Source organism: Ictidomys tridecemlineatus, chromosome 1, assembly GCF_052094955.1.
Source record: "Ictidomys tridecemlineatus isolate mIctTri1 chromosome 1, mIctTri1.hap1, whole genome shotgun sequence".
In the NCBI taxonomy this organism is placed as follows: Eukaryota; Metazoa; Chordata; class Mammalia; order Rodentia; family Sciuridae; genus Ictidomys; species Ictidomys tridecemlineatus.
The window spans coordinates 165,554,871-165,580,966 of record NC_135477.1 but is presented as its reverse complement, the minus strand read 5'-3'; the positions used below and the strand labels follow the sequence as shown (position 1 = coordinate 165,580,966).

At 43.4% G+C, this 26,096-nt stretch overlaps 1 protein-coding gene across 4 annotated transcripts in view; it reads right to left on the bottom strand.

Annotated features, from left to right (window-relative positions):
• The window catches only part of Gria1 (glutamate ionotropic receptor AMPA type subunit 1), a 297,496-nt gene that overhangs the window by 80,985 nt on the left and 190,415 nt on the right, over positions 1-26,096 (bottom strand). For all 4 annotated transcript variants that reach the window (XR_013439535.1, XM_021726494.3, XM_021726493.3 and 1 more), the window contains 4 exons: positions 24,727-24,831; positions 11,916-12,026; positions 11,014-11,220; positions 5,171-5,541 (listed from right to left, as the gene is read on the bottom strand). Coding sequence is in view for 3 of the 4 variants with exons in the window: in XM_021726494.3 (XP_021582169.1) it covers positions 5,171-5,541; positions 11,014-11,220; positions 11,916-12,026; positions 24,727-24,831 (794 nt within the window). In the remaining variant the exon portion in view is untranslated. The remainder of the gene's footprint in view (positions 1-5,170; positions 5,542-11,013; positions 11,221-11,915; positions 12,027-24,726; positions 24,832-26,096) is intronic.

Genomic DNA, 26,096 nt, shown 5'->3' with positions numbered 1-26,096 from the left:
AGTCCCAAGACCCAGAGTGTTTATCATCCATCCCACATTTCTTGCCTACTGTGGTCCACACCATCCTGTGACACTGTCCCTGACAGCAATGAACCTGTGGCCTAAACCAGACTTGTGTTTTCAAAATGAGAACAGTTTTAAAATTCAGGCTGCTTTCATCAACTCTTAGCTTTCTTCTCTCCCCCACAACACTCTGGTGACCTCAGGATGAGCAAGACACTCAAGATGAGCAAGAGAAATGGGTCTCCATGCCCCTCTCTGCGAGTGTAGGAGGGAGAGCAGGAGGTACAGGGGGAGGTTTTCTCATCATGTCTCAATGCTGGAGGCATATTGGTTGCCATGGAATTTATGTGCATACAAAGGTCAAGCTTTCATTGGCTATCTGCTTGGGTTTTCCTCCTTGCCTACCCTGTTCCCATGGTGAGTCAGTCCCGACAAGTAAATTAGCTGAAGGGTGTGTGTGTGTCTCTGTGTGTGTGTGTGTGTGTGTGTGTGTGTGTGTGTACCCGTGTTATCTAGGGTTCTGGGAGATCTCCAAAATGCCATCACTCCCCCGCCTGAGACTTCTTCTCACTGAGAGTAATTATCTTTACCAGGTAGAGATAATTATTATCTGTGCTGATGCAGAGTATGAACAGGATAAAAAGGGCGCTTTCTGAAACCTGAAATTTTAATTTCCCATTTTTCTCTATTCTCCAAGGACCCTCCTACCCCTCTTCTTCTTAACCTAGGAAAGTAGCAACTCCATGGAGGTGGATGGGGAAATGACTGTTTCAGACAGTTGCTCTTAGTTCACTTGTAGGTAATGGTGCCTTGGGTTGAGACTTCGTGGTAGGGAAGGATTGGTCTGAGTATCCGTGAGCCATGGGTGTTGCCTGGGTGATATTAGGGAAAAACACCTTCTTAGGTCTCAATTTCCTTACCTGTAATGAGATGGATAAACCAGAGCATCCTCAGATCCTACTCAGAGCTAAAAGTCTCTGCGTCCATGTTTTCCAAATGCTCCCTCCCTCTCAGATTCACCCTTGAGTCCTCCCTGTCTACATCCTCACAGACCCACTCCATCAGCAAGTCCTGTCAATTACAGTTTCCAAGTAGACCATAAATCCATGTCCATGACCATCATCGTCATTTCCATCGCTGTAATTTCTCCTGGATGGCTGTGAGAGCCTCTTGTTCAGCCCCTCTGTTTCTCCTCTCGACTCTTCTCTGCTTTAACTCATTTTCTTTATAGCTTCCCAGAGTGGTAGTTTAGCATGCAAATCAACCCTTCTCTTGTTTAAAACACCCCAATGGCTTTCCATTTCATTTAGAGTAAAACCCCACATTTATACCATGGCCCTGCATGATCTTGCCTTGGTCTACTTCTCCAATATGATCTCAAACCCCTGCTGTCTTCACTCACTACAAACCAGATACACAAGTTGGTCCTCCAGTCCTTGAGAGCACTAAACTCTTAAGGGTCTCTGCACGTGGCGATTTTGTCTCTCAGCTCTATATAAACCTAGCTCCTTTTTACCCATCAGGGCCTCAGAGAAATCTTCCTGGAACACTATAAGTAAGTCTCCTTTAATTAACTTCCTTTATCATCCATGGCCAGTTCACTTTATTTGTAGCACATCACAATTCATATGTTCACAATTACTAGTTTAATGCCTTTTACCACTGTACCAGCAAAGGCAAAGGCAAAAATTCCTACCCTGCATCCAGCTCCATCATCAACTGAAGTTCATATTCTCAGCACCTAAAACCATGCTCTGTGTGCCATAGGCAGTTATCAATATCTGTTGAATAAGTGAATGGTATGGGCCCCAAATAGGGAGGAAAGGGACTTAAAGGAGACTTGGGAAGCCAAAGATAAATTTTGATTATGTTGATTTTCATTTCACCTTTAGTATATTCCTTTATCAAAATCTCCCTGTGTGGAGATATGGAAAAGATAACTCCTAGTTTGTTCATATTACTGTGATCAGGTTTGTTACTTGTAGACAACTACATTCAGCCACATTTTGTTATTGTTTTCTTTTTTTTTTTGGTTACTAGACATTAATAATAACTTTAAAAAGAGTAGAAGGAGACAAAGGAATTTGTGTTGTAAGTGCAGATACATGAAATTCTGATAAAATTTGGTTTTACAAATCCTAAATTATTGAGGATTTGTGATACATTCTCTAAGTAAGCAGTTGTGAGCAGTGAACTGAGGCTCATTTGGAGGAATGTTTGACATATGCAAGTACCTTACAAAATACCTTCTCCCATAGCAGCCAGAGGGTTTCACATAGTGTTGTGCATATTAGAAGAACACTGAGAAATAAGTAGACAACAAAAGAATGTCTGCTTGTGTCGATGATTTTCTGCTTGGCCTCTGACCCGTCCTGCATCTTTGTCTTTTTGTCTGGCCCAAAATAAGATGAAATAAACCTTCTCTTTTTAATGAATATTTCCAGGAAACATTGTGACTCACAGTCTGACTCTTACAGGCTGTTAAGCTCTGGGATTGGCAAGGTGGGCTTAGTAGGGAAAAGTCTATCCAAAGTGGATAAAACTAATTACTATGGTACATCACTGTCAGTCATATCTATCAGACCCTTTCACCCCAAATGCCAAATTCTTCCTTCAAATTCCTTTGGGGAGGAGCCCCAAGAATCAAGATATTCTTGGTCCCTGGATGAACCATTGGCTATTTTTTCTTTGTCCCTGGCCTTCTTCAGGGACTTTCCAATCAGTGGCACCCTTCCTTCTAGTGAAGTTAAGTCAAAGTACAATATACAAATAAATTTTAAAAAATAGCATGCATTTTACAGGCTTCCTATGTGAAGGTGAGGCATTGGTACAGGTTCTATGTATGTCCATGTCTTTTAAACATCACAGCAATACCCCAGGTAGAAACCATTCCTTGCATTTTACCAATGGGAAAGGAGAAGCATAGAGTGGGGTTGTTTTGGTAGAGCTGGGGAGGAGGGCGGCTGGATATTTGGCTGGTCAGTCTTGTCTCCACGCCAGTGTGGCTTTCTGAGATACCCCAGCAGAACCCTCAAAAGTCCAGGGAGCACAGTTTGAAAATTCTCTTGCAATCAGGGTCATGAAGTCAAATACTCTGTGGGGCCAGCTGAGCAACACGGGAAGCAAGAGAGGCTGGGTGGGGTTGGGGGAACGGGTGACCACATGGATCTGCTCCAGAGGATGCTACCATGAGTTCTGGACAACCATTGCCAAACTCTGCACAGATTAAACAAAACATGTGTGCTAGAAGATTCAGTTTGTGAATCATGGGCCTGAGGCCCCTGGAGTAATCACGGGGAGTTTGAAAACCCAGCGTAAGATAGAACCTCAAGGATGCTGCTAAGAGGTAGATGCCCACTGAGAAAGAATTGACAGAGAAGGACAAGCTCTGGACACAGACGTGTTTTGGTGGGCCGACATTACACTGAGTAGATGATAGGAATAATTTCTTCCCACTGTTTATCCACTGGCCCGATTTATTTTTAAGTGAGCCCTTCCCCTGCTTGGTTCTTGCTACTCTTTGCCATGTGTTTTCCAGTATTGGCCACGCATCCAGTCTCACACCTCCTCCCCCACGTCCCCCACCCCCCAACTGTCTTCTTATTTAAAGAAAAACAAGATTATAATGGTGAACGATGAGACTTTCCAAATTGTGAAGCAGGAAGAATAAGTTCTGGGAAAAGCTTCTCAGGAAGATTTTACTCCACTGCCACTTGGAAACATCAGTCTTCATTGACACTCAAAATGCAAGATGGCAATGCGGGTAGAGATGCCTCCCAGGCGTTCCATGAAGCCTGGTATTAAGGTACTTGTGACCTGGATTTATCTCTGAAGGCCAAATCTTAAGCCATGTCTCCGCACCTGCTTTTGAAATTTGGTGTTTTACAAGGGAATGTCTACTGGAGAAAGATCACAGACACGAAGCAACTGGAAAAGCAAATCTAGTCAGTACTTTTTATCAGTAAATTAGAGGGGATGTATGGCTTGAACATTTCGAAATGTAAGGAAAGTACATCACGCATAGATAGGAAGCCAGTAAAAGTGGAAATTGGTCTAGGTTGGTAGTTTTCAAATGCTTCCCCCCTTTTTTTCTTTTTTTTCCTGCAAAATAAATCATATCTACAAATGCAATATATACAGCAGACAAAAATGGAGCCACTCTGGTTCCACATAAAGGGTTCAATTCCTACTGACTTGATGACCCTGGTACTTTCAATGTGGTATCTGAGCCATCTCTGAGAAAGCCCATGTTTCAACCACTAGGAACAAATAAATATCATCCCTGGAATTGGAGTTTTTCTGAGGTCTTTCTCAGAACCAAGAAGAAGAAAACCATTTTAAGATACAGGTACACCAGGGTAAGGTGACTTGCCCAGGGCCACACAGAAAGTCTGTGGACTATAGCCAGTGCTACGACCTACTCATAACCCACGACCCTGCCCCCATGCAGGAGTAAGGACAGTGGTGTGAGTCTCCACTCACCCTTCCACTGGCTGTGTAACCTTGGGAAAGACATTCAACATGAGGGTAGGTATACTGTGAGCCCCATTTCTGCCTGAGTGAGGTTCCATTGAGATGATGCATGTACAAGACTCAAACCTTGCTTGTTGTATAGTAAGTATTCAATAAATGTTAGTTATATAGCACTGTTCCCTCCCCCCCGCCAACTCCGTTCTTTCTATGTGCCTTTCAGAGAAACATCAGTCATGATTCTGCCATCAAACTTTTTTTTTTTTTAGTACTGAGGATTGGGATTCAGGGGTGCTTGCCCCCTGAGCCACATCCCTAGCCCTATTTTGTATTTTATTTAGAGACAGCATCTCACTGAACTGCTTAGCACCTCACTTTTGCTGAGGCTGATTTTGAACTCGCGACTCTCCTGTCTCAGCCTCCTGAGCTGCTGAGATTACAGATGGGTGCCACCTCCCCACCCCATGCCTATCAATCTTGATATAGAGCATATTAATCAGATAGTACAAAATGCTGGCCCAACCATAGATGCATATAGATAATCCACAGCATGCAAAGGACAATGGACCATAAAGAGGAGTAGAAAAACTGAAAACAATGAAATCTGGAAATAATTCCCATCTCTTAAATTTCCAGTAATTTTTTTCCCCAAGAAAAACGCAGCATTGTGTAGCACGAAGGAGAAAAGGGAACTGACCTGGGAGAAATGTCACATCCTTGCTGCATGAAAGCTCCCAGCGAAAACCATAAGCTGTTGAATATCCCAAACTCATTCGCCTGGTCGCTGGTCGTCTGGTCTCGTCCCTCCTCAAACTCTTCACTGTGCCATTCATAGGGGCTGAAGCGACTGACCAGGAAGAGGACCACACTCACTCCGATGTAGGCAAAGACGATGCACATCCAAATCTCGTACGCCAAGGGGTCGAGGAAAGAGAAGACTCCTGGCTTGGACTTCTGTGGCTTTTTAATCATGATGGAGATGCCCAGACTCATAAATGGCTTGGAGAAGTCAATAACCTCTTCCCGAACCAAGGTGATCGTTAAGGGGGCCACAGCCACATCAGCTCTCTGCAAAAAAAATAAATAAATAAAATTCAGTTGAGCTCAGCAGCTTTCTTTGTTCTCATTTCTCTCTTCACTGTGAATATTCTTTTGTCTCTGAAAAGATGTGAAAATGGGAAAGAATTTAGAAGTCAACCACTCTGGCTCTATTCCTGACAAATGGATGATCAGCTCAATATATTACTGGAGGGATTATCCTAATATCTGACAGCTCCACTTACCAGAGATGGCTTCTTCATCCTGCAAAAAGGAGGCTGTGGTTCCGTCTGTTGATTTTGCCTGTCCAGCAGCCATGGCTGGAAAACCACCCTTGCCCTCCCTCCTCTCAGCTGCCCAGGTTGGAGTGGGGCTGGCTACGCTTGTTACATGAGGAAGCACATAACCCAGGTCTGGCCAATCAGCATACTCTACCCCCTACCTGGGAAGTCTCACTGAAGGATGGCATTAGAGCCAAGGGAGTCTACTGAGCATTACCCCTGACAGCCAGAACTGAGAGATGCTGAGGATAATCCCTGGTTCTGTAACTTGGGCCACTCTGAATTCAGGCCTTACCTTGGCCTCCTTAGGAACATGTGTCAATACATTCAGAGATCTGTCACCAAGAAAATGAACCAGTTTTTCTGTTTGCCTAAGCCACTTTGAATTGAATTTCTTTTACCTGCATCCAAGATTATCCTGGCTAATGAGGTGGTAAAGGCAAATTTAACTCAATAAACATTTATTGAGCACTTATGTATAAGCTCTAGGCTGAAAGCTGAAGGTAAGCAATGGTCTCCACACGCAATTGCAATTACAAATTGGTAGGGAAAACGCATGAATATGTGGGTGCGCGCACACACACACACACACACACACATACACACAAATATACAGATACACAACCTTTCCAGTCTATAAGGTTAATGGGATGCATGTTGTCTAAGAGATATAAAATGCTACAGGAGACCCGGAAGGGATTCATTCTGGCTGGAGAGATCAGAAACTGAATCATGGAACAGGTGACATGTACATTGGGCATTAAAGGAGGGTAGAGTTATGACAGGTTGCTCTGGTACAGGACAGCAGGCCAGGAATCAAGGACCATGAGAGTAGGAGCCTGGTGGTGAGAAAGTGCAGTACATTTTCAACTTTTTTCCCCCCAGAAAAACTGCTAAGAAATATGCAATTAATTTAATTTTTAATTTTCAAATCCAGCATGTGGATGAACATGAAAAGATTGCAATGAATGTTCATCCTTGGGTATCCAGCATGTGGAATCTCCAGGCCTTTGCTCTTCCTTCATTCTTACCTCTAATCACAGACACACTGGCATCTACTCAATAAAAATCCAGCGCTCTGTTGGCCCGAGATCAAGAGATCCTGGAAACTCAAAAGGGCTTCTATGGACAGTTGCCACAACATTCATTTCTGAAATGAGAGACGTGCTTAGACAAGTCTGTTGGGAAGAATGGCTTTGTCTTACGCTGCTGTATAGCAGCCCAGATGTGAAGCTTGGAACAGACACTGTGCAGATGAGGGTCCTGCCAAACCACCAGTCGGCTGCTACTTAGAGATTCCTTCTAGTAACTCTCATTTGCTGGGACTACTGAGAAGGTGCTTTAAGTGGAATAAAAAGCCTGGCTTCAGAATGACTTAAGTTCTCCCTTATAGAAAAACTCCATAAAATGCTGCAGGAGTCAGGTGTGAGTTTCATAGTAATGCTATTCTCCCCTCACCCCCACCAACACCTGCTGCATAAATCTTGACTTTTTTTTTTTTTAACAAATACTTACAAATCAGTACAAGGGAGAAGATATCTACTCTTTTATCTGTAACTTAGCATAGAAAAGGAATGAGAGAGAAATGTAATGTAAATGACTTGGAGGAATTGACTGAAAATAACCCACAGGGTGAATGCAGACCAGCTCAGAACATGGTACAGGGTATTAAATGGATTTGTCTGATGCTCCCTGACATGAGTGAACAGAAAGGATCATAGGCTGGAAAATTAAACAATCACATTATCTTAATGCTTCGTTCATTTAGTGGTTCAAAAATGCGTTCCATGAAATATTTCTGGAAAGGTGTTAATAAGTATACATGAAAATTAACATGCTTGGGAATTACAGATTTAAACAGGTTATTTTAGAGCAGATTCCTTCAATCTTTTAAAAGACCACTACGCACTGACAATTTCCAAGAAGAGTATGTTGGAAGCAATATTTCTAAAATTGTTTGTCCTTGGATCATTCATTTCTCTAAGCATTTATAAAAAAGGGACCATAATTCTTGTTTTAAATACTTACTTCACATTTTTTTTTTGGGGGGGTGAAGGTCAAGTCAATTCAACTACTTGAGAGTGCCATGAAGTGTGACCATTTTATAGGTGCTAGAAATTATTTTTGTAAACTGACATCTGGGGACAATGGCTCTCAAATTTGAGAGTGCATCAGAATCACATGGAGGGCTTTCAGAATCATAGATGGCAGGGTTTCTAGATTCAATGAATCTGGACGGAGATGTGAGAGTTTGCAATTTCAACAAGTTCCCAGCAATGTTGAAGTAGTGACTACACTTTGAGAACCCACTGACCTAGGAGATCCCAAAATGAAATATGCCATGCTTGTTTCAAAGCAATTTGGGGAATGTGGTATATATCTTTGATATGGGAAAAAAAATCAGGGCACAGTGGAGCATGCCTGTAATCCCTGCAGCTCAGGAGGCTGAGGCAGGAGGAATGCAAGTTCAAAGCCAGGCTCAGCGGCAGTGAGGGCCTAAGCAACTCAGTGAGACCCTGTCTCTAAATAAAATACAAAACAGGGCTGGGGATGTGGCTCAGTAGTTAAATGCCCCTGAGTTCAATCCCCCCCCAAAAAAATTCCCAAAATATACATAAAACTATCGGGGGTGTAGATCTGCTCTGAGCCAGGCATGGTGCAGGTGAATATCCCCAGAATGGCTCTGTGATAAAGAATTCACTATCTGTGTTTCAGGAAGGTGACCTTGGAGGAGTTCCCTGTCTTGCAGGACTCATGCAGCTGGTAAGTTGGCAGAGTTGAAACTCAAGTCCAGGTGTCTGCCTGCAAAGCTCACTCTCCTGCTTCACCAAGACAAAGGATGGACAGGCATGCATCTGGAAATAAGGCACAGCAACATTCCCCAACAAGAAGCAGAAACCAGCTACAAGTGGCATCATTTCCTCATTGAGAACACCACTGGCTTGGCTAATACTGGCTTTACGGTCCAGTGTTTGGATGTTATGATTTCTATAGAGTCTGTCTTATTGTGTAGTACAAACACCAGAATTGTACGTCCCAACTCTGCTGTTATTGGCTGTGTGTCCTTTGCCAAATCATCTAACTTTTCTGGGCCTCAGATTCCTCATCTATAAAATAGAAAAATGACCTTACCTATTTCACAGGGTTGAGAGGAGGATAGCCTAGCATGGGGCACATGAGCAGTGTGATTTGATGAAATATTACTGCTACTAGCTAAAAACAAGAGAGAGCAGCTATACCCAAGGCAAAGAAAGAATAAATTCAGAGTCATCTAGATGATTTTTTCCAGACTTTTCTGATGGTTTGTGCTTGAGAAATATTTTTCTGAACCCCTTTGTTCTTTCTCAGGGGAGTTGAAAAAGAAAGATGAACTTAAAATAAAGGAAGAGTTAGCCATTTGGGCCCAATGTGGAAACCAGTTTTACTAGGAAGAGGGACAGACCCTGGCAAGGGGAGACCAAGGGAAGGACTAACCACGGAGGCATGCAGAGGTGACTCCTGCTTGTCTGAGCCCTGTTGAGCCAATGACTCAACACTGACAGCTGGCACTGGGGGCTTGTCCTCCAGTTGATCACACGGTTATTCTGCCCAGATCACAGGCTTTTTTACTAAGGGGCTGAATTACATGAGGTGAAGGTGAAGATGAATGCTGGAGAAGGTGAAAAGTTCACAGCTGTTGCCATGGAGATGACCTTAAGAGTTTGGTGGAAGTTCCCATGGAAACCAGCCTCCAGAAGCTCTATCCAGACCTCTGTCTTTCCTCAGTGGAGCTTCCAAAGTGAAAGGCAGCAGAGGAAAGAAGAAAGAGGAAAGCACAGCCCATTCCTCAGCCTATGAGCGACCTTCACAGGTTGTTTCAGAAGCCCTCTCCCTGAGGAATATTTTATTATTTTATTTTTAACTCCTTCTTCTTCTTTTTTTGAATTCCCTTTGTGTATCCCCGGATTCTCAAGACTCACCTTGCTCTGCTATGAGATGATGAGATTTACAATTCCTTTAAGTGTTTTTTTGCCTCCTGACCAGCACTGAGCATCATCATGGGGCCCAGCCTCAGCGCTTCCACTCCAAATCCCCTGCTGGAGTTTCCGGCTTCTGTGTTTGGGGCCACACTGGCCCCTTTCCTGCACAGAGCCACCATGTTTTTCCATTGCCCTTCACTGTTCCCTTCCTCAGGCACCTCCACACTCTCCCAGGGCCCACTGAACCAGTCCACGCTCTTCCCTGCACCTGGCTCACTCAGAGCCCTCGAAACGACAGGGCTGCCTCCCTCCCACCACTATCCTGTTGTGTACACTTTAGAAATTTCTGAAATGCTTTCCTCTCTTTCGGTTTGATTATGGCCATGTTCCAAGCTCTGCACCCTTTCCTAAGGCTAGGGAAACCCACATGAGCTCTGATGTGAATCATACAATTCACACTCCTTGATTCTACGCTCTCGTTTACTATTCTCTCATTGTCTTTTCTGCTTTAAAATGTGTAGATTGGTGGGGAATCTCTTGTCTCTCAATGACTCTTTAAATACTAACAAGTGCAGGACGTTCAGTGGCTTCTCGAAATGGCTTTAGTTTATTGAAGATTTTACAACCATCGTGCATGCAGTTATTTTGAGTGTGGTGAGTGATATAGAGATGGGGTAGCTCTACCACTATCCCACAGATTGCTACTATACCAAGCAGGGAAAGGACATTCTCGTAAGTTCTACAAGGAAAAAAGCCAAGAACAGTTCAAAGGGAAGTCTGCACCCATTGAGGGAGGAAGAAAAGCTTGCCAAAAGTAATATGTGAGGCAGGTTTTGGAGGAGGATCTTAGAGGTGGAGAATGGCAGGGAGCACTGTAGGGAACAGGGAGAATGGGGGGACAGGTTGGCTGAACTGGAAGTTGCACCAGAGGGTCTATAGAAGCAAGTGATTAGAAAATTAGTTTGGATTCAGGTACATCGAATCCCAGAGTAGAAATTTATAGTTTGAGTAGGGCAGTGATAACCCAACAATCTGTCTTGAGAAAATTGACCTTGGAGCTGAAGTCTTGAGATGCTGAGACCTGGAACCTGAGCAAAGCATGTCTTAAGACAATGGGTTTGGACTGATGTTATCTATTCAGCTGCAATGATATTCAATTATGGGGTCTAATAGGCACTTGTGTGCAAGACCATCCAGCCACCAAATGATTACCTTCAAACCCTCTGTCTCTGCCCCCCAGCTCCACCCTGGGAGGAACATACCCCATAGACCAGCTCTCCCACCATGCCGTTCCAGGCCTTGGTGTCAGGATCCCGTGCTCCATATTTCCCATCGCTCACGATCTCCAGACGGTAGGAGTATCCCACATGCTTGGCAATCTCCGCTGCCAGCTCTACACAGTAGCCCTCGTAGCGGTCATTGCCCTCAAACTGGTTGGCGTTCTTCTTGAGCATCACATAAGGATCTTCCTGGTAAAGAAACAAGGAAACAGAGGATGTGGGTCATGGGTTCACCCTGGCACCCTCTTCAGCAAGGCAGAGGAGTACACTTTGGATGTTGGCTAACACAGGGCAGTCTCTCCAGCCCCTAGATCTATTTCCTGAATTTCTGCATCCATTTATAAACATCTTGGGATATGGAATCAAAAGCTTTTAAAACATAAGAATGTTTCTCCACTGAAATATGATGAATGGCTTTTTAAATAATGTTCTTGGAGCTCTTGTTTGAATTTATTTATTTATTTTAGATAATTCTGGGAAAAGAGGAAGTAGATCAAGAATAGGCTTCAGATTTCTCATTATCAACCACTGAAAATCACAGCAGTTTTATTTCTCTGTCCTTTCTGTGCTAGACTTAGGGGTGCAAAGGCTTCTACTGAGGCAGGGTGGAGTATGAAAACCAGCACCACTTTGTGTCACCCTTAAGTGTCATATATGAGGAGAGTGGCCCCAGAGCATGCATTGGCTTATCCAAGGACATAATGAGTCTAAGAGATGCAGAGTGAAAATTCAGGGCCTCTTATTTACAGAGTATCCCCTTTTCCAATTTCTATGTTTATCTATGGTACAGTTTTTGGCAAAAGGAATGACCAGCTCTCACTCTTGGTGGAAAACCTTTCTGCTAGTCTGGCTTGAATCCCAAGCAACCTCGACAGAGGACTCACTAGGATTGTAGTGACGATGTATGTTCTGTTCTGAACGCTGGAGTTATCTCCCCCAGCTTGAGCATCGGTGGCTGCAGGGACAAACTTGTCATCTTCATTCCAGTAACCAATCTGTTAGTAAGAAAAAGGTGGAGACATAAGATGGGCCAGGTAGGAGAGCAAGGAGCTCAGCATCACACCTTCATGAGGTACACCAACATCTCAGGAGACAGCAACAGCAAGAACCAAACTTCCCAGGTCCTTCCATCCCTAACACCCCGGTGAAACTCGCTATAATGGTGGGGTATATCTGGAAACTAGCCCCCTGGAGATGTGAGGGGTTAACTGATTACACAGCTTAATTGTATAATACAAGCCAGGGTTGTGAGGATTCAGTTCCCCACAGCTGTTACAAGGTCAAACCTTTCCACCTAAGTCTAAGGGTGGTTTCTTTCTGTGGGCTCATTCTGAACTAGAGTTGAAATCAGATGATTTAAATATTATATTCCTTTTGCCTTTTTTTTAGGTTACCTACATTTTTCTATCTAGATTTAACTTCCTAGGACTGTTACTTTATCCTTTATTTATTTCTCTTTATTCCAAGTATAAACTATTATAATAGTGAGGATATAGTAGTTGTGCTTAAGGTTAAATATCATTAATTTCCCAAACATCAACGGGTTATTATTTCCAACTCATTTTCTAAGATCTTTCAGCAAATATTTATTGTATCCCTATTGTGTACAAACAAGGCTTTGAGCAAAAACGTTGGTGTTGGTGTGTGGCGGGGTTGAGAGAGACACTAAGAAGTCCAAGAGAGCGTCTGCTCTGAGAACACCTCTGGTCTACTAGGGAAGACATGAAACGCACATAGAGCCCAAGAAATGCCAAGTAAGTGGGCCTAAGGTGTTCAGAGAAGCAAAAGCCGAGAGTAGGATCCAATGTGGAGAGAAAGACAACAGGAGGAGGCGGGGCTTAGGGTCTTAAGAAAGGGGACTGGCTGGGCCCAAATCTTGTAGAGTAGGAGGAATAGCAACCAAGGTGTGAAGGCAAGTTCAGCACATCCTGGCCAGGAGGGCAGTGAGTGCTTGGGTCTAAGTAGCAGAGGGCTTTGAAAGCCAGACTTGGGAGGTGGAGTATATACTGAAAGCAGCAGGGAGCCATGGAAGGTTTGGGAACTGCAGAATGATCTACCTCTCTCTCTCTGCCACACACACACACACATACACACACACACACACACACAAACACACACACACACACCCCAAACCTATCTATACCTATCTCTCCTCTTTCCTTTCCCTTCTTTTCCATTTTCCCTCCTCTTCTCCTTCTCCCTTCGGACAGTTGTGTTTTGTTTTGTGATCATCCTGCCAGGTGTAGCTATAAAGGGAAAAAAGGAAGGAGAGCTGGAGGTGAGTACGCAGGAGGTGAGCAGGTCTCCCAACAGCCAGAACTCTGCTCAGCCTCACGAAAACCCAGGCACACGCCAACTGGTCAGCGCAAATCCCCTTCACCTGGATGTCTTTTCCAATTCCTTCACCTGGAAAACTTCAGCCCTCCCTGCGGTCTCGCAGTCATTAACCACAACAGTGATCATTGCCAGCATGGATAATGTTCTTGCTAAGTCACAGGCTGAGTGTCTCACAGTTTCCGTGTCCTTTCATCTGGCTTGGGGAGGGTGCTAACTTGTCTGTGGTAGTGCAGCTGGAAGGCGGCTGAGCTTGGCCTGGAACCCTGGCCATCTGTCTCCTGCGGCTGCTTTGCACTGTTAACGTTGTTCTTATGAAGGGGGCCTCAGCCCTGGGTTGGGAATCTTTGTTAGCACTTATGCTTTTGTGTTTCAGACACGCTTCTAAGTACTTCATATGTTTCAACTCCTTTCATCCTCATAAAACCCTGTGAAGTTGGCTAATTATCCTTCCCATTTTAAGTGTGAAGAAATTGTGATGTGGAGAAGTCAAATAATTCCTCAAGGTCACAGGGGAGCCAGGATCTGAACCAGGAAGGCTGACTCCAGGGCTGTGCCAGCCAACCCTTGGGGGGGTTCATGAGCCTTCCCATTACAGCCCTGGGGCCCCCACTTCCATCTCCATCCCATCTCTCCACGGTGCTGCAGACGGTAGCGTCTCATCCATGTGCCTCCCCTTACACCAGCACATCCTTTCACAGAGAAGCAGTTCAGGAACTGTGAGAGGCGAGAATGGAGCAGACAGCTGTGATCCAGCATGGCGCCCAGCACCCTGATGATGCAGAGACGGTTCAGAGGCCTGGCAGGGCTGTGCCTCTCAGGGTACTGTGTGGAGATTCACACTCAGGGCACCCATGTGCGTGGTGTAGCCTGTGTGGGAATGCTTTTGTTTCTTTCTTTCTTTCCCCTCTCCCTCCTTTTCTCTCCTCCTCCCTTCGTTCTTTCACTGTAAGTCCAGGAGTTTAATTATTCCTACTGACTGTACAACTATCAGAAGGGAAAGTTACATCCTTTGACTTGATCCTAATTCCTCTAAAAGCCACAGCATATTAAGAGGTATTATTTAAGCCAGCAGTAGTGTGCATGCCTGCAATCCCAGCTTCAACTAACAGGAGGCAAGGCAGAAGGATTGCAAGTTCAAGGCCAGCCTGGGCAACTTGGTGAGATCCTATCACAAAATAAAAAGAGACACACAGCTCAGGGGTAGCTGCTTGCCTCTAGTATTATTTTAAACAAGAGGGGGTTCATGGCTCAATATATCATCTGTCTGGCCTCACACAGACCTGGTTCAAGAGCTAGCCTCTCCTAATGACTATGATCTTGTGTAAGTTACTTGTTTGCTATGGGCCTTAGTTCCTGATCTGTGACTAGAATATAGTAACCTGCTTCACTGGGCCACTGTGAGAACTGAATGAGTAAATGTGTACAAAACATGGTGCATAGTTAGGGTGCTGACTAGTTGAAGATTAACAGAGTTCTACACTATGATGCGTTTCAGTTTTTAATTTGCTATTGTAAATCATTAATCTCAAAAGAAGTATACATTCTAGAGCAATCCCAAACTCAATTGACAAGCCAAATTCTTCTTTACATACAGAATATCCCAGGGTAAGTGATTCAAAACCACAAAACACTGATCTAAAATCTTAAGTTATTTTGATAAAAGATGGGGGGGAAGATGAATCTGTGTGTACTAGACATATATCTTTGAAAGAAATATTAATTGTTATGGATAGTGGCCCTTCAAAGCTAGAATCATAGCATTAATGTTACATTAGAATCTATAAAAAAATAATGTGTATCTTGGCTTATTTATAGCTACATTCATATCAAAAGCTAGTAGATTAGTTAAATACTATAAAAAATATTATTGTATTCCTAATCCTCTTATAGGAAAATAGGACTAATATTCTCAGAGTCAGTAGAGATTGATGTCTAAACTCATACTTATGCCTCATTTAAACCAGTGGATTGAGAAATATGGTTTTACAGTTTGATAAAAAGAAAGCTGGCAAAGATTTCTGAACAGACATGGCACTTTGGAGATGAGAGAACATTTCTTGTTCGTGGGGAAGTGGGTTGGATTATTATACAGCACTTTGATTCTCTACTGAGGATATGCAGGAACTTTGATTCTATCTTAAAGTAAATCAGAGTTAGTAGTTTGGTGACGATTGGGGCTACTGTTCAGGAGAGGATTTAAACAATTCTGACAGCAAGAGGTCTTCTCCTGGGGCCAGTTATAATTTTTGATCTCCTGTTTTCCATCTACCTCTAAAGAGTCTTTGAATATAGGAAATGAGTCTAGATATTTTTTTTGAAGTGGATGAAGTTTTTAAAAAGGAGATGTTCATAGAACTGAAAATTCAATTGATCTACCTTACACAGTCATCAAATTGAATTTACACACTGATATCTCTAGGTCATCTTTGAAGCCACACTCCTGACCTCCACAAGTGACATCAATTATAATCAAAATTTTTAAAAGTTGCCTCCTGTGGCAGAGACAACTAGCTGACCACCAGGTATTCTTGTTTGCCTTCCATAGTGTAGATAGTGGCTACCTAGCCAGAAACTACATTTCCCAGCCTGCTTTGCACCTACTTGGGCTCAATGATTGTGTTTTTGTCACTAGAATGCAAGGAAAGTGATGCATATCTCTTTAGATGGACCCTCAACATCTCTACAAAGTTTTCGGGGTTTTTTTGGGGGGGGAGGCTGGGATTTTGGGCTCAGAGGTAGAGTGCTCGCCTACCATCCATGAGGAACTGGGTTTGATCCTCAGCACCACATAAATAAAAAAATAAATAAAGATATTGAAAAAAGAAAGTTTTCATTTTTTTCCCCTCCCTGGTGTGTTTGTTAAATGTTGACAGCCAGAAACACCCACGTAGGCAGTAGGGCCTCTATAAACCTGAGTCTCAGACAGAGCCCTCAGGTTAAGAACTAGTCACTAAGTAAATAAGAAACAACGTCAATTGCATTAAACAGCTGAGATTTTGAAGTATCCGTTCACAGCACCTAGGGTCATCTGGACTAATACACTTAAAGGATTTGAAGTTAATAAATTTGTCTGTAACTTCATCTGAGATCAGCTTGAGGTGTTATTTCACTGAATTAGCCAGCTTCTCTCTTCCCCTTTGGCTGGCAGATCTATGGAAATATGGGCCAGAGTACTGTGCTCCTTGATCACCCAGAAACAGTCAAAGAATTTCCCACTCATTTAATAAGCAGCCATTCATTTGCATGAATTTACTAGGTATGTGATGTCAGCATATTCTAGACACCAAGAAGAAAATAAGTAATACAAATATGGTCTCTGCTTTTAGAGACCACGGTTAGTGGTGCTATGGTTTGAACGTCCCCTCCAAAACTCATGTTGAAATTTAATTGCCACTGTGATGGTACTGGGACATGGGACCTTTAAGAGGTGGCTGGGGGGCTTCACCCTCTTGAGTGGACTAATGCTGTTATTGGCTCAACTTTCATGAGTGGATTGATGCTGTTACTGTGAGGGTGAGTTATAGCAGGGTGGTTTTTGTCACAAAAGAGACTATTCTCACCACAGGATGCCCTCCATCACATGGTGCAACAGAGGGCCCTCACTAGACACCAGAACCTTAATGTCAGACTTGCCAGCCTCCAGACGTGTGCAGAATAAATTTCTTTTCTTTATAAATTATCCAATCTGTGGAATTTTGTCACAGCAGCAGAAAACAACTCAGACAAGTGGCAAAATATAAAGAGGAGAAGAAAGACAATCCATATCCAGATCAGGGTTTGACAAATTATAATATCTTAAAGGACCAGACAAGAATTATTGAGGCTTTTGGATGGTGTACTCTTTGTTTCAACTGCTCCTATCTGCTGTTGTTTGGAACCAGCCATAGATAATATATATAAACAGATGAGCATGGCTGTGCTCCAAAAACCTTTATTTATGGCCACAAATTTTAATTTTGTATAATCTTTACATGTCACCATATCATCTTTTTTTGATTTATTTCAACTGTTTGTTGGAAAAAAAAAAAAACACCATTAGCTCATGGGCTGTACAAAAACAGGTGGTGAGCTGAATTTGGCCTGTAGGCTTAAGTTTTCCAATCTTAAATTTAGATCAACCAAGCAGTAAAAGTATCTCACAAGGAGTAAGCAGTATCGAAAAAATAAAATAGAGTGAGTGATGGCTCTGCTGGGTGGTGGGGAGCTACTTCAGATGGCTTGAGCAGGGAGAGCCTGTCCAAGATGGCTCCACCCAAGCTCAGACCTGAATGACAAGGAGAAACACAGCGTGTGAAAATATAATGGTAGAGAAAGCCAGGTAAAGGAACAGCAGGTGCAAATGTCCTGAGGAGGAATGAACTTGATGTGCTCCAGGAACAGAAAAATGCCAGAAAAGATACAGAGTAATGAGCCAGAGTGAGGAACAGGAGCTGATGTCTGGGCTTTGAAGGCCAGGGTCTGGAGATGACACTGTATTTTACTGATGACAGGAATTCAGTGAAAAGGTTTAAGCAGAGGAGCGATAGAATTTGATGCATGTTTGAAATTTATTTCCCAGACCTTGTGGTGCAAAAGTGGACTTGTTAGAGGGGAAGAAACGTAGATGGGGGTCCGTGACTAGCAAGGGGGGTACTGCTCGGAGCCTTGATGGTGGCTTGGGCATGGGGTCAGCGAGTGGAAACAGAGAGAAGTAGGTGGATGGGGACTGTACCTTAGAGCTCTAACAGGATTCAGTATGTCCAAAATCAAATGGTAAAGATTTAAAGGTGACTTCAGAGGTCATACGGAATGAAGAGCAATGAATTCTTTGGGATATTAGAATACTGATTATTTTTTTAAAAAATAGTTTTATTTAAGTAGGCAGATAAATCGTGTATTCACTTTGTACAACATTGACATTTTGAAACATCTGCACATCGTGAAATGACTAAATCTGGCTAGTTAATATACTCATCACCTCACAAAATTTTGAGGTGAGAATATCTAAAATTGGCTCTTTTACCATTTTCAAGAATTTAATGCATTGTTATTAACTATAGCCACTATGTTATATAATAGATTTCTTGTATTTATTCCTCCTAACTAAAATTCTTTTTTAATTTTTTATTTGTTTTGTTTTTATCAGTATGTTTTAGTTACACTTAATGGGTTTATCTCTACATACTCATAGATACATATAACATAATTAGCTCCATTTCAATTCTCAGTCTTTTTTATTTTCAGGTATAAATGAGGTCAGAACTGAGAATAACAAACTTGAGACAGGATTAAGAGAATTAAATCAAACTGAAATGAATAGATGCCTTCCACTAGGTCCAAAAACCAGCTATCGGATGGGTTGGGCATGGTGGTACATGTCTGTAATCCTTGCCACTCAGGAGGATAGAGCAGGAGGATCACAAATTTGAGGCTAGACTTGGCAACTTAAAGAGAGTTTATTCTCAAAATAAAGAATAAAATGGGCTAAAAAAATGGCTAAATCTGTAGCTCAGTGGCAGAGTACTTGCCTAGCATATATGAGACCTTGGGTTCAATCCCCAGTACTGCAAGAACAAAACAATAACAACTAACAATGACGAAACAAAACCCAGCTATGGGATTAATGGTGATGGATAAGGATGTTAAGTCGACAATCATTCTGATCCTTTGATTAAAAAAAAAAGTGAAAGAATTTCCTTGTATAGTTCTCCTGTGAGCAGCCATTTATGAGAATTTGAGTCTATGAATTTGACAAGGCATTTTATTCAGAGAGGGTTCCCTAAATCAGTACCCAGGGTGAAGCGGAATCTCTAAATGGGACTTCCTAGGATTAAGTTTAGCAGAGCCAGTGTCAATCCTGGTTTCTGAAGCTCCTAAACTTTATGATGGATGGACACTGAGCACACACACGTTCCAGTGTGATGTCAGGCTAGATCTAGGTTCCTAGAGGGTGTGTTGGCACATGAGCAGGCAGGATATAGCTCAGAAGATCAGGAGAGTGTCCCAGAGGCCCTGAATCGGAAGAAGCAGTTCCTTTTTATTACACACACCAGGTAAGGTCACGTAATGTTCACCAAAACCAGCACAACTAGGTCACCCTTGAAGTCTGAGAAATCAGTGTGCTGGGAGACTGGCAGAGTAAAAGGCCCCAGGGTACGGATGTGGAGGAAGGGATTTTCAGAAGTCAGATCCCTGTAAACAAAGAATGTTTAAGCCCACACTCTAAGAGAGGATTTAGTCACTTGAAAGGAAGTTTCAAAACAGCCTTGGGATCTAAAAAAATAAAGCACAACAATTTGCTCCTGGATCTTAAGTTTACGATGTGATTTTAGCCATTCATTCTTTGGGCTGGCATGGCAGCCTCACTCAAACTTGGGACTGACATAAAATCCCTGCAACCTGTTGGAGGGAATTTAAAATACAAACAACAAATAAACAAATGTGGGCTGAAGGTCTACTGGTGCTACTCTTGGGAACCTCCTACTATGGAGGCTGCAGGCATCGTCTCTTTGAATCCTGCGGCAATCCTGTGCTCTATTAGAGAAGGTGTAACTGAGGTTCCTGGAGGCTAAATAGCTTGTTCAAGGTCTTGTGTCTGGCACAGAGTACACCTGAGACTTAAATCCTGATCTGTCTGAAGCCAACATTCTTAACAACTTGGCTAATGTTTCTCACAACATCTCTCAGAGCACTAGGAGCCCCTCACGCTGGGGAGGGAACTTTTGAAATGTGTAGATTGCAGGGGCCTCTTTTCTCCAAAAGCAGGGTGCCCAGGGGCCAGGACCCAGGAATCTGCATTTTCAACCAGGTCTCTAGCTAATTCTACTATTTGCTGAGAACAACTAATCTCATTAAAACACCTCCACTTGACGAGTTCTTCATAGAGAGAAGGTCCTGAAGAGATAAAAGGCTCCTGTCAGTCTCTAGAAAAGGTTTGAGGTCAACTCCTCTGCTCCTAGAAGTAATGATTTTTGGAAAAACTCATAAAGGGTAGCTTGTGGGTTGATGAATGCTCTACCTCCCTTTCACACAGGAAAAGAACCACATGATCAGGGGAAGGAGGCTGGTAAAAAATGAGATCACCTGGCACTTTTCTTCAGGGGAATGCAAGGTGTCAGAGCTGAGAGGAATTCAGGGTTGTCCTGCCCATCTCTAACTTATTTTAAAGACCCAGAGAGGCTCAGAGAGAAGCTGGAGACCACACAGCTAGAAGATGGCCCCTTTGGTGGAAGTCTTTGCTTCTATTCTTACTTGTTACACTATAACTATGCTCCCAATGCATCCAGTCTACTGCTAATGTGTAGAAATGAATCTGTTTTTTTTAAAGCTCTCCTCTACTCCAGAGAGCAAAATATCCACATTTTAATTGTGACAAACACACAGCTGTTCGTGCATTGTGTAGAAATACCAACACATGCCACAAGAAAATGCCAATAATTCCCCCCCACCCCCACCCAAGGACAAAAGGCCATTTTGAGGATTCTGAGGGATAGTCCAGGTTCATGGTCAGTAATTTTCTGTCTAAGAGCAACCTGCTAGCTTGTTCCAAATCTTCTGCCGAAACTCTGCTGTATTCCTGTTTTTGTAAGGCAGGAGGTGATACTGCCAACCCTGCTCACGCTCCGCAATGAAGACAGCCTGGGGAGGAGGTCACAGGCTGGTGTCCTTTCAGGGGCAGTGACATTCCCCTCGCTGCTTCCCCTTACTCATCAGCCATCAGAAATGTCCTGATTGTGTCATTCTGATCCACTCAGCTTTGGCCACAGCTGTGGCTGGCTGAGTAAGGGCTGGAGAGGCAGGGCCCTCATGTCGGGGCTTCATTCAGCCATAGCTCAGTGTGAGACCCCAGGGAGTCCACTGGGCCTCTCTGCCTTAGTTTACTTGTCTGGAAAAGTGGGCTCTATTACTAAGGTTGATATCATTTACAACCACGCTAAGGAACAAAATGCTTCGAAAGACACAAACAAGCCACCTCATTGTTTCCCTCATGCCAGTCACCTGCCACTCTTTGGCATTTCCCCTAGATGTTGATGAACACTGACATAGGGATTGTTCACTGAACAGGGATCAGGTGCTCATCCAGACGCTGTCCATTTCATAGATGTGGAAACTGAGGGTTATGAGAGCTAAGCAACTCGGCAGATGTCTCTTTGGCAGTAGGGATGAGAAGAAAAGGGGGTAACAAAGATGAAGTGTGACGTGACCCATTCCTGGAAGAGCATCAAGCATAGTGGATGTTGTTCCCATAGAGTACCCTTGTATAATCCCCACACCAAAGGTCTGCTGGAAAAGACAGGTAGTGGGCCTAAGGTAGCTCATTACTGAAGAGCTACCTTAGGAATGAGCTCTGGGAGCCTTCAGGTTGCTCTCAGTCCAAGAGAGAGGATGAGATGGTGCCAATGGTCACTATAGCCAGCGTGGTGATGTCCTGTTGGAGTCAAATGTGCTGTGGGAACACAAGAGGACAAGGGTAGCTTCTTCTGCATGGAGAAGCCTTAACTACAGAGAAAAAACTTGACTTTTGTGGTAGGCACAATATTGTCCCCTGAAGACGTCCATGCCATAATCTGCAGAACCATAGACACGTTAACTTACCAGCAAAAGGGACATTGCAGAGTACTTAAAGTTACAGACCTTGAGTTGGGAGATCATCCTGGATTATCTGAGTGGGCACAACCCAATTATAAGGGTCCTTAAAAGAAGAGAACCTTTCTTAGCTTAGGAATGTCACTGGGTTTGAAGATGGAGAACAGGAGCCAAGGAATGAGGGCAGCCACTAGAAGAAGTTGGGAAAAGTAAAGAAATAGTCTACAGTAAGGGGCACAGCCCTGCCAGCTCCTTGGTTTCAGCCCAGTAGGACCTTTACAATTGTAAAGTGATAAATGTGTGTTGTTTGAAGCCACTGTTGGTAACAACTCGTTAAAGCAACTATGGGAAACTGATAGGTCTGACGCGCAGAGTGAGCCGAGGTGGGGCTCCAGAGCAGAGGGTACAGAGGATAGGCTTCAGGGGGTTGAGGATGCAGTGTGTGGAGAGCAGGCTGTGCCCTGCTCTGAGTTACGCCATGATGCGGGCAACTGTGGTTTTCAGGCTGTGCCTAGCCCCGAGTTACTCCATTTTGTAAAGCAGTGGTTTGCCATGAGCTCCTTTATTTTGAGTCCAAGTGCTGAGGTAGAATGACTCCACAGCTTATTTGTACAAGTAAACAGCCACCATCTGCTCACCACAACCTCAGGGCACATTGATAACTGACATGTGCCAAGTTATCCAGCAAAAGCAAGGAGCACCTGAACGCATGGACATCCCAAATCATGTCAGGAACACCAGGAGCTTATTAAATCCACCAGAGACAACCCCTAACCTAAGACCCATTAACGGGTGATTCCCCCCCCCCGCCCGCCCAAGACTGGGCATGGTGATACCCCGATCACTCTCAAGAGCCTTGCCCAGGAAAATTGCCAAAGTGACGAACTTCTGATTCCCAGTCCTTCTGGGCTTCAGCATAGAGCAGTTTCTCCTGTCTGTGACCATGACTCACAGCCCATTCCAAGCTGACACCAAGCTGACACTGGGCACTGACACTCTGAAACTAAAATTGCCATTTGTTTGGACCCTCTGCCTTGACAACTGTGCAGAACTGGTTCATTAAAATACTTATCTGACCACCTTTAGTGACTCCTACTCTGCACTCATCTCTCTCTCTGCCTGTGATCTTTGCACAGTGTTCTGTAACTCTCTGGCTGCCTTAGCCTTTCTTAGTTTTTCCATGATATCTATTGCATATATACATGTGTATGTATTAATATATATACACCATCTTGTGAAGTGTGGTGTGTGACTTAAGTGTTATAGATATTAGAAATTAAGATTGGAACGGAATAAAAGAACTTGTAATTGCCCAAATTCTGACTCTCAGACATCATCACTGCTGAGAGTGGTGACAACCTGATCACTCTCAAGGTGTGGCTTGTGGGTTTATTGTTATTCAATAAATGCTGACATTGTGGAAAGACACAGACATATTTGGCCTGTGTTAATGGCATAGTTTGCTTGGGATACAGTGAGTACACAGTCATCCAGTAGAATATTCTGTGATGATAGAAGTACTCTACATCTATGGCATGAAGCACTTGCTATGTGACGAATGCCACCAAGAGATGAATTTTTAATTTTTATAATTAAAATTTTAGGTAGCTACACGTGGCTAGTGGCAAGTGCATTTGGCAGCACAGGCAGAGACAGCACTGTGTTTGAGGTCATGTGACAACTTTCAATGTGCCCAGGTCTAGCACTGTGAACTTCTGGACCCCACAGATGATTTAATTCCTTTAATGATCCTACGAGGCCAGCATTTATCATAGTGATCCCTGTTTACCTGATGAGAGAACTAGGGCACTAGAAGCCCGGGATAACCTGTGCAGTGTCCTCACCAGGTTAAGTAATGGAGTCAGGCTTCCATTTCCAGGGTTTTGGAGCCCGTGCGGTGACCCATGGTGCTCTACTACGTCACTGTATGGTGCCTGGTCGTCACCATGACATGACTGGTAGTCACCAGGAAATAAACACGTGATGCAGACCATGGACAGAGAAGCAGAGGCTGCCTTGAAAAACAGGAGGCCAGGAAAGGCTTCCCTGGGCAATGATATTGGCTCCAAGTACTGAAGACTGAGGAGGCACTGGACGGACCAAAGAAGGGAGAACAGCATAGAGAGTCCCAGGCAGAGGGACCACATGTGAAGTCTCTTTTGCAAGAAAGAACATGGTACATTCAAAGAAATGAAAGACAATCAAGAATGACTGGAGTGGAAAGAGGATGGGAGTATCAAAGATCATGTTTGGAGAAATTGGCAGAGAGCAGATCATATAGCATCTGGTTGAATTTTGAGTGTTATCCCAAAGATTTTAACAATATATTTTTTAAAATATTATATATATATCCTACCCCCACCCACACATGCATGAAATATTCACTTTGACTTCCGTATGATAAATGGAGTGGATGTGACTAAGTGTGGATTAGAAGAAGATTGGTAACTTCATCAATAAACATCATTCTCAGATACTGACTTCAAAATCCTCAGGAATAGTAATGGCATTTTTGTATACATCCTTTGTAAAAAATTATATTTTCAAAGTGTTTTCCTATCCCTTGGGTTTTTACAAGCACCTTTGACAAAAGCAGGGATTTTTATCTCTTTTCTGCAGATGGAGGAATACATTCTCACAGAAGGAGTCTGACTCCCCTGCATCCTGGTTGGCTACTCCCCACATGGCCTGACTCTCTTCAGTCCAGGAGAGGCAGCTCCCAGGCCCTCAGCCCCACCCAAACCTTTGCTCAACCCTCTCCTCCTTACACATGGAAGCAAAGGTGACCCTTACTTTTCGGATGCCGTCATGTTTCATTTCAATCACGTGGAGAGTGTAGTTGGTCCTGCGTCCTTTCTCATTGAACTGCACGTTGCCTGTCAAACCTTCAAACCGCACCTGGGAAGCAAAACCAAATGGTGAACGAGGAACTCAGAAGCTGAACTTCATGTCTGTTTGCTTTTCCTGCTAACATAAAAATCCAGAACCCAAGGATGAGACTTGGAATGAGGTCTTGGAGTTGCCCGAATGTTACCACTTCCCTTGCCCAAGGCAGGCATCAATACTAAACATTTCTTTTCCACTGAAATGAGAGTAAACCTGAATATCATTTTCAGCCATTTCCTCAGGCAAACACTAACAGTGGGTCAGAGTGCATAAGAATGTGAGAATCTTTGTGCCATTCCTAATCAAATACCCTCACCATACGCACCCCTTCCCTAGACACACATTTGAAGATAAAGAAAGGGAAGGCAACCTGCAAAGACAAGGAACTGATGTGCCATAACAGATAGGTCAGGAGAAGACCCAAGATCAGAAGCCAGACCTGCGTTGGGTTATGCTTGAAAATGGTTCCTCAACTCCTCTGTGAGTTTGGGAAGTAAAATGTCTGGAAATGTAAAGACTTGGAGTTGACTCCAGCTTCCCCATTAACAGCCAAGTGCCCTTGAGTGATTCACCTTTTTAAGCTTCCAGTTTCCAAACTTTGGGCTCTGCCTACCTTAAATGACACAGCTAAAAGGAAAGTCCTGTGAAAGTGGAAAGCACCTAGAGAAAAGGCCATATATTCAGAACATAGTGTGCAGAGTTTATAGAGGTGTCAGGTGGTTAAAATTAAACTTGTATCAGAATCCCAAAATATGCTGCCTCGGATTTCTCTTCTTCAAATCAAACTTTCATGGACTTGTGTCTTCAAGTTTATATGAAGAATCAACTGGTCAACCTGGGGATCCAAGAACTTTTTGGAGTCCAGTTCAGAGCCTGCTGATCTGTAGGTGACTAGTGGATCCTAGTTAAGTCCACCCTCAAATTGAGAATGGGTCTAGCTGTGTATCATTGGCTTAGGTACAAAGAAATACATTCTCTAAAGGTGACCCACCTTATGTCCTCAGATCTGTCTTGCCTAAGGCCAGAGAGTTGGGTCTCTACCTGTTACCAGGGCCAATTTTGCCTGGGATCCAGCACTGTTTGTTTTTTACCCTTTAAATAGTTTAAAAGAAGACTTGCAGAGTTTTATCTTTCTCTGACAGTGATCAGTTAGTTCCTCTGCCTTTAAGAGGCATAAGCATATTTGGTGTGTGTGTGTGTGTGTGTGTGTGTGTGTGTGTGTGTGTGTGTGTGTTTGAGAGTGAAAGAGAGACTGTGTGTGCATGTGTGTGTACCTG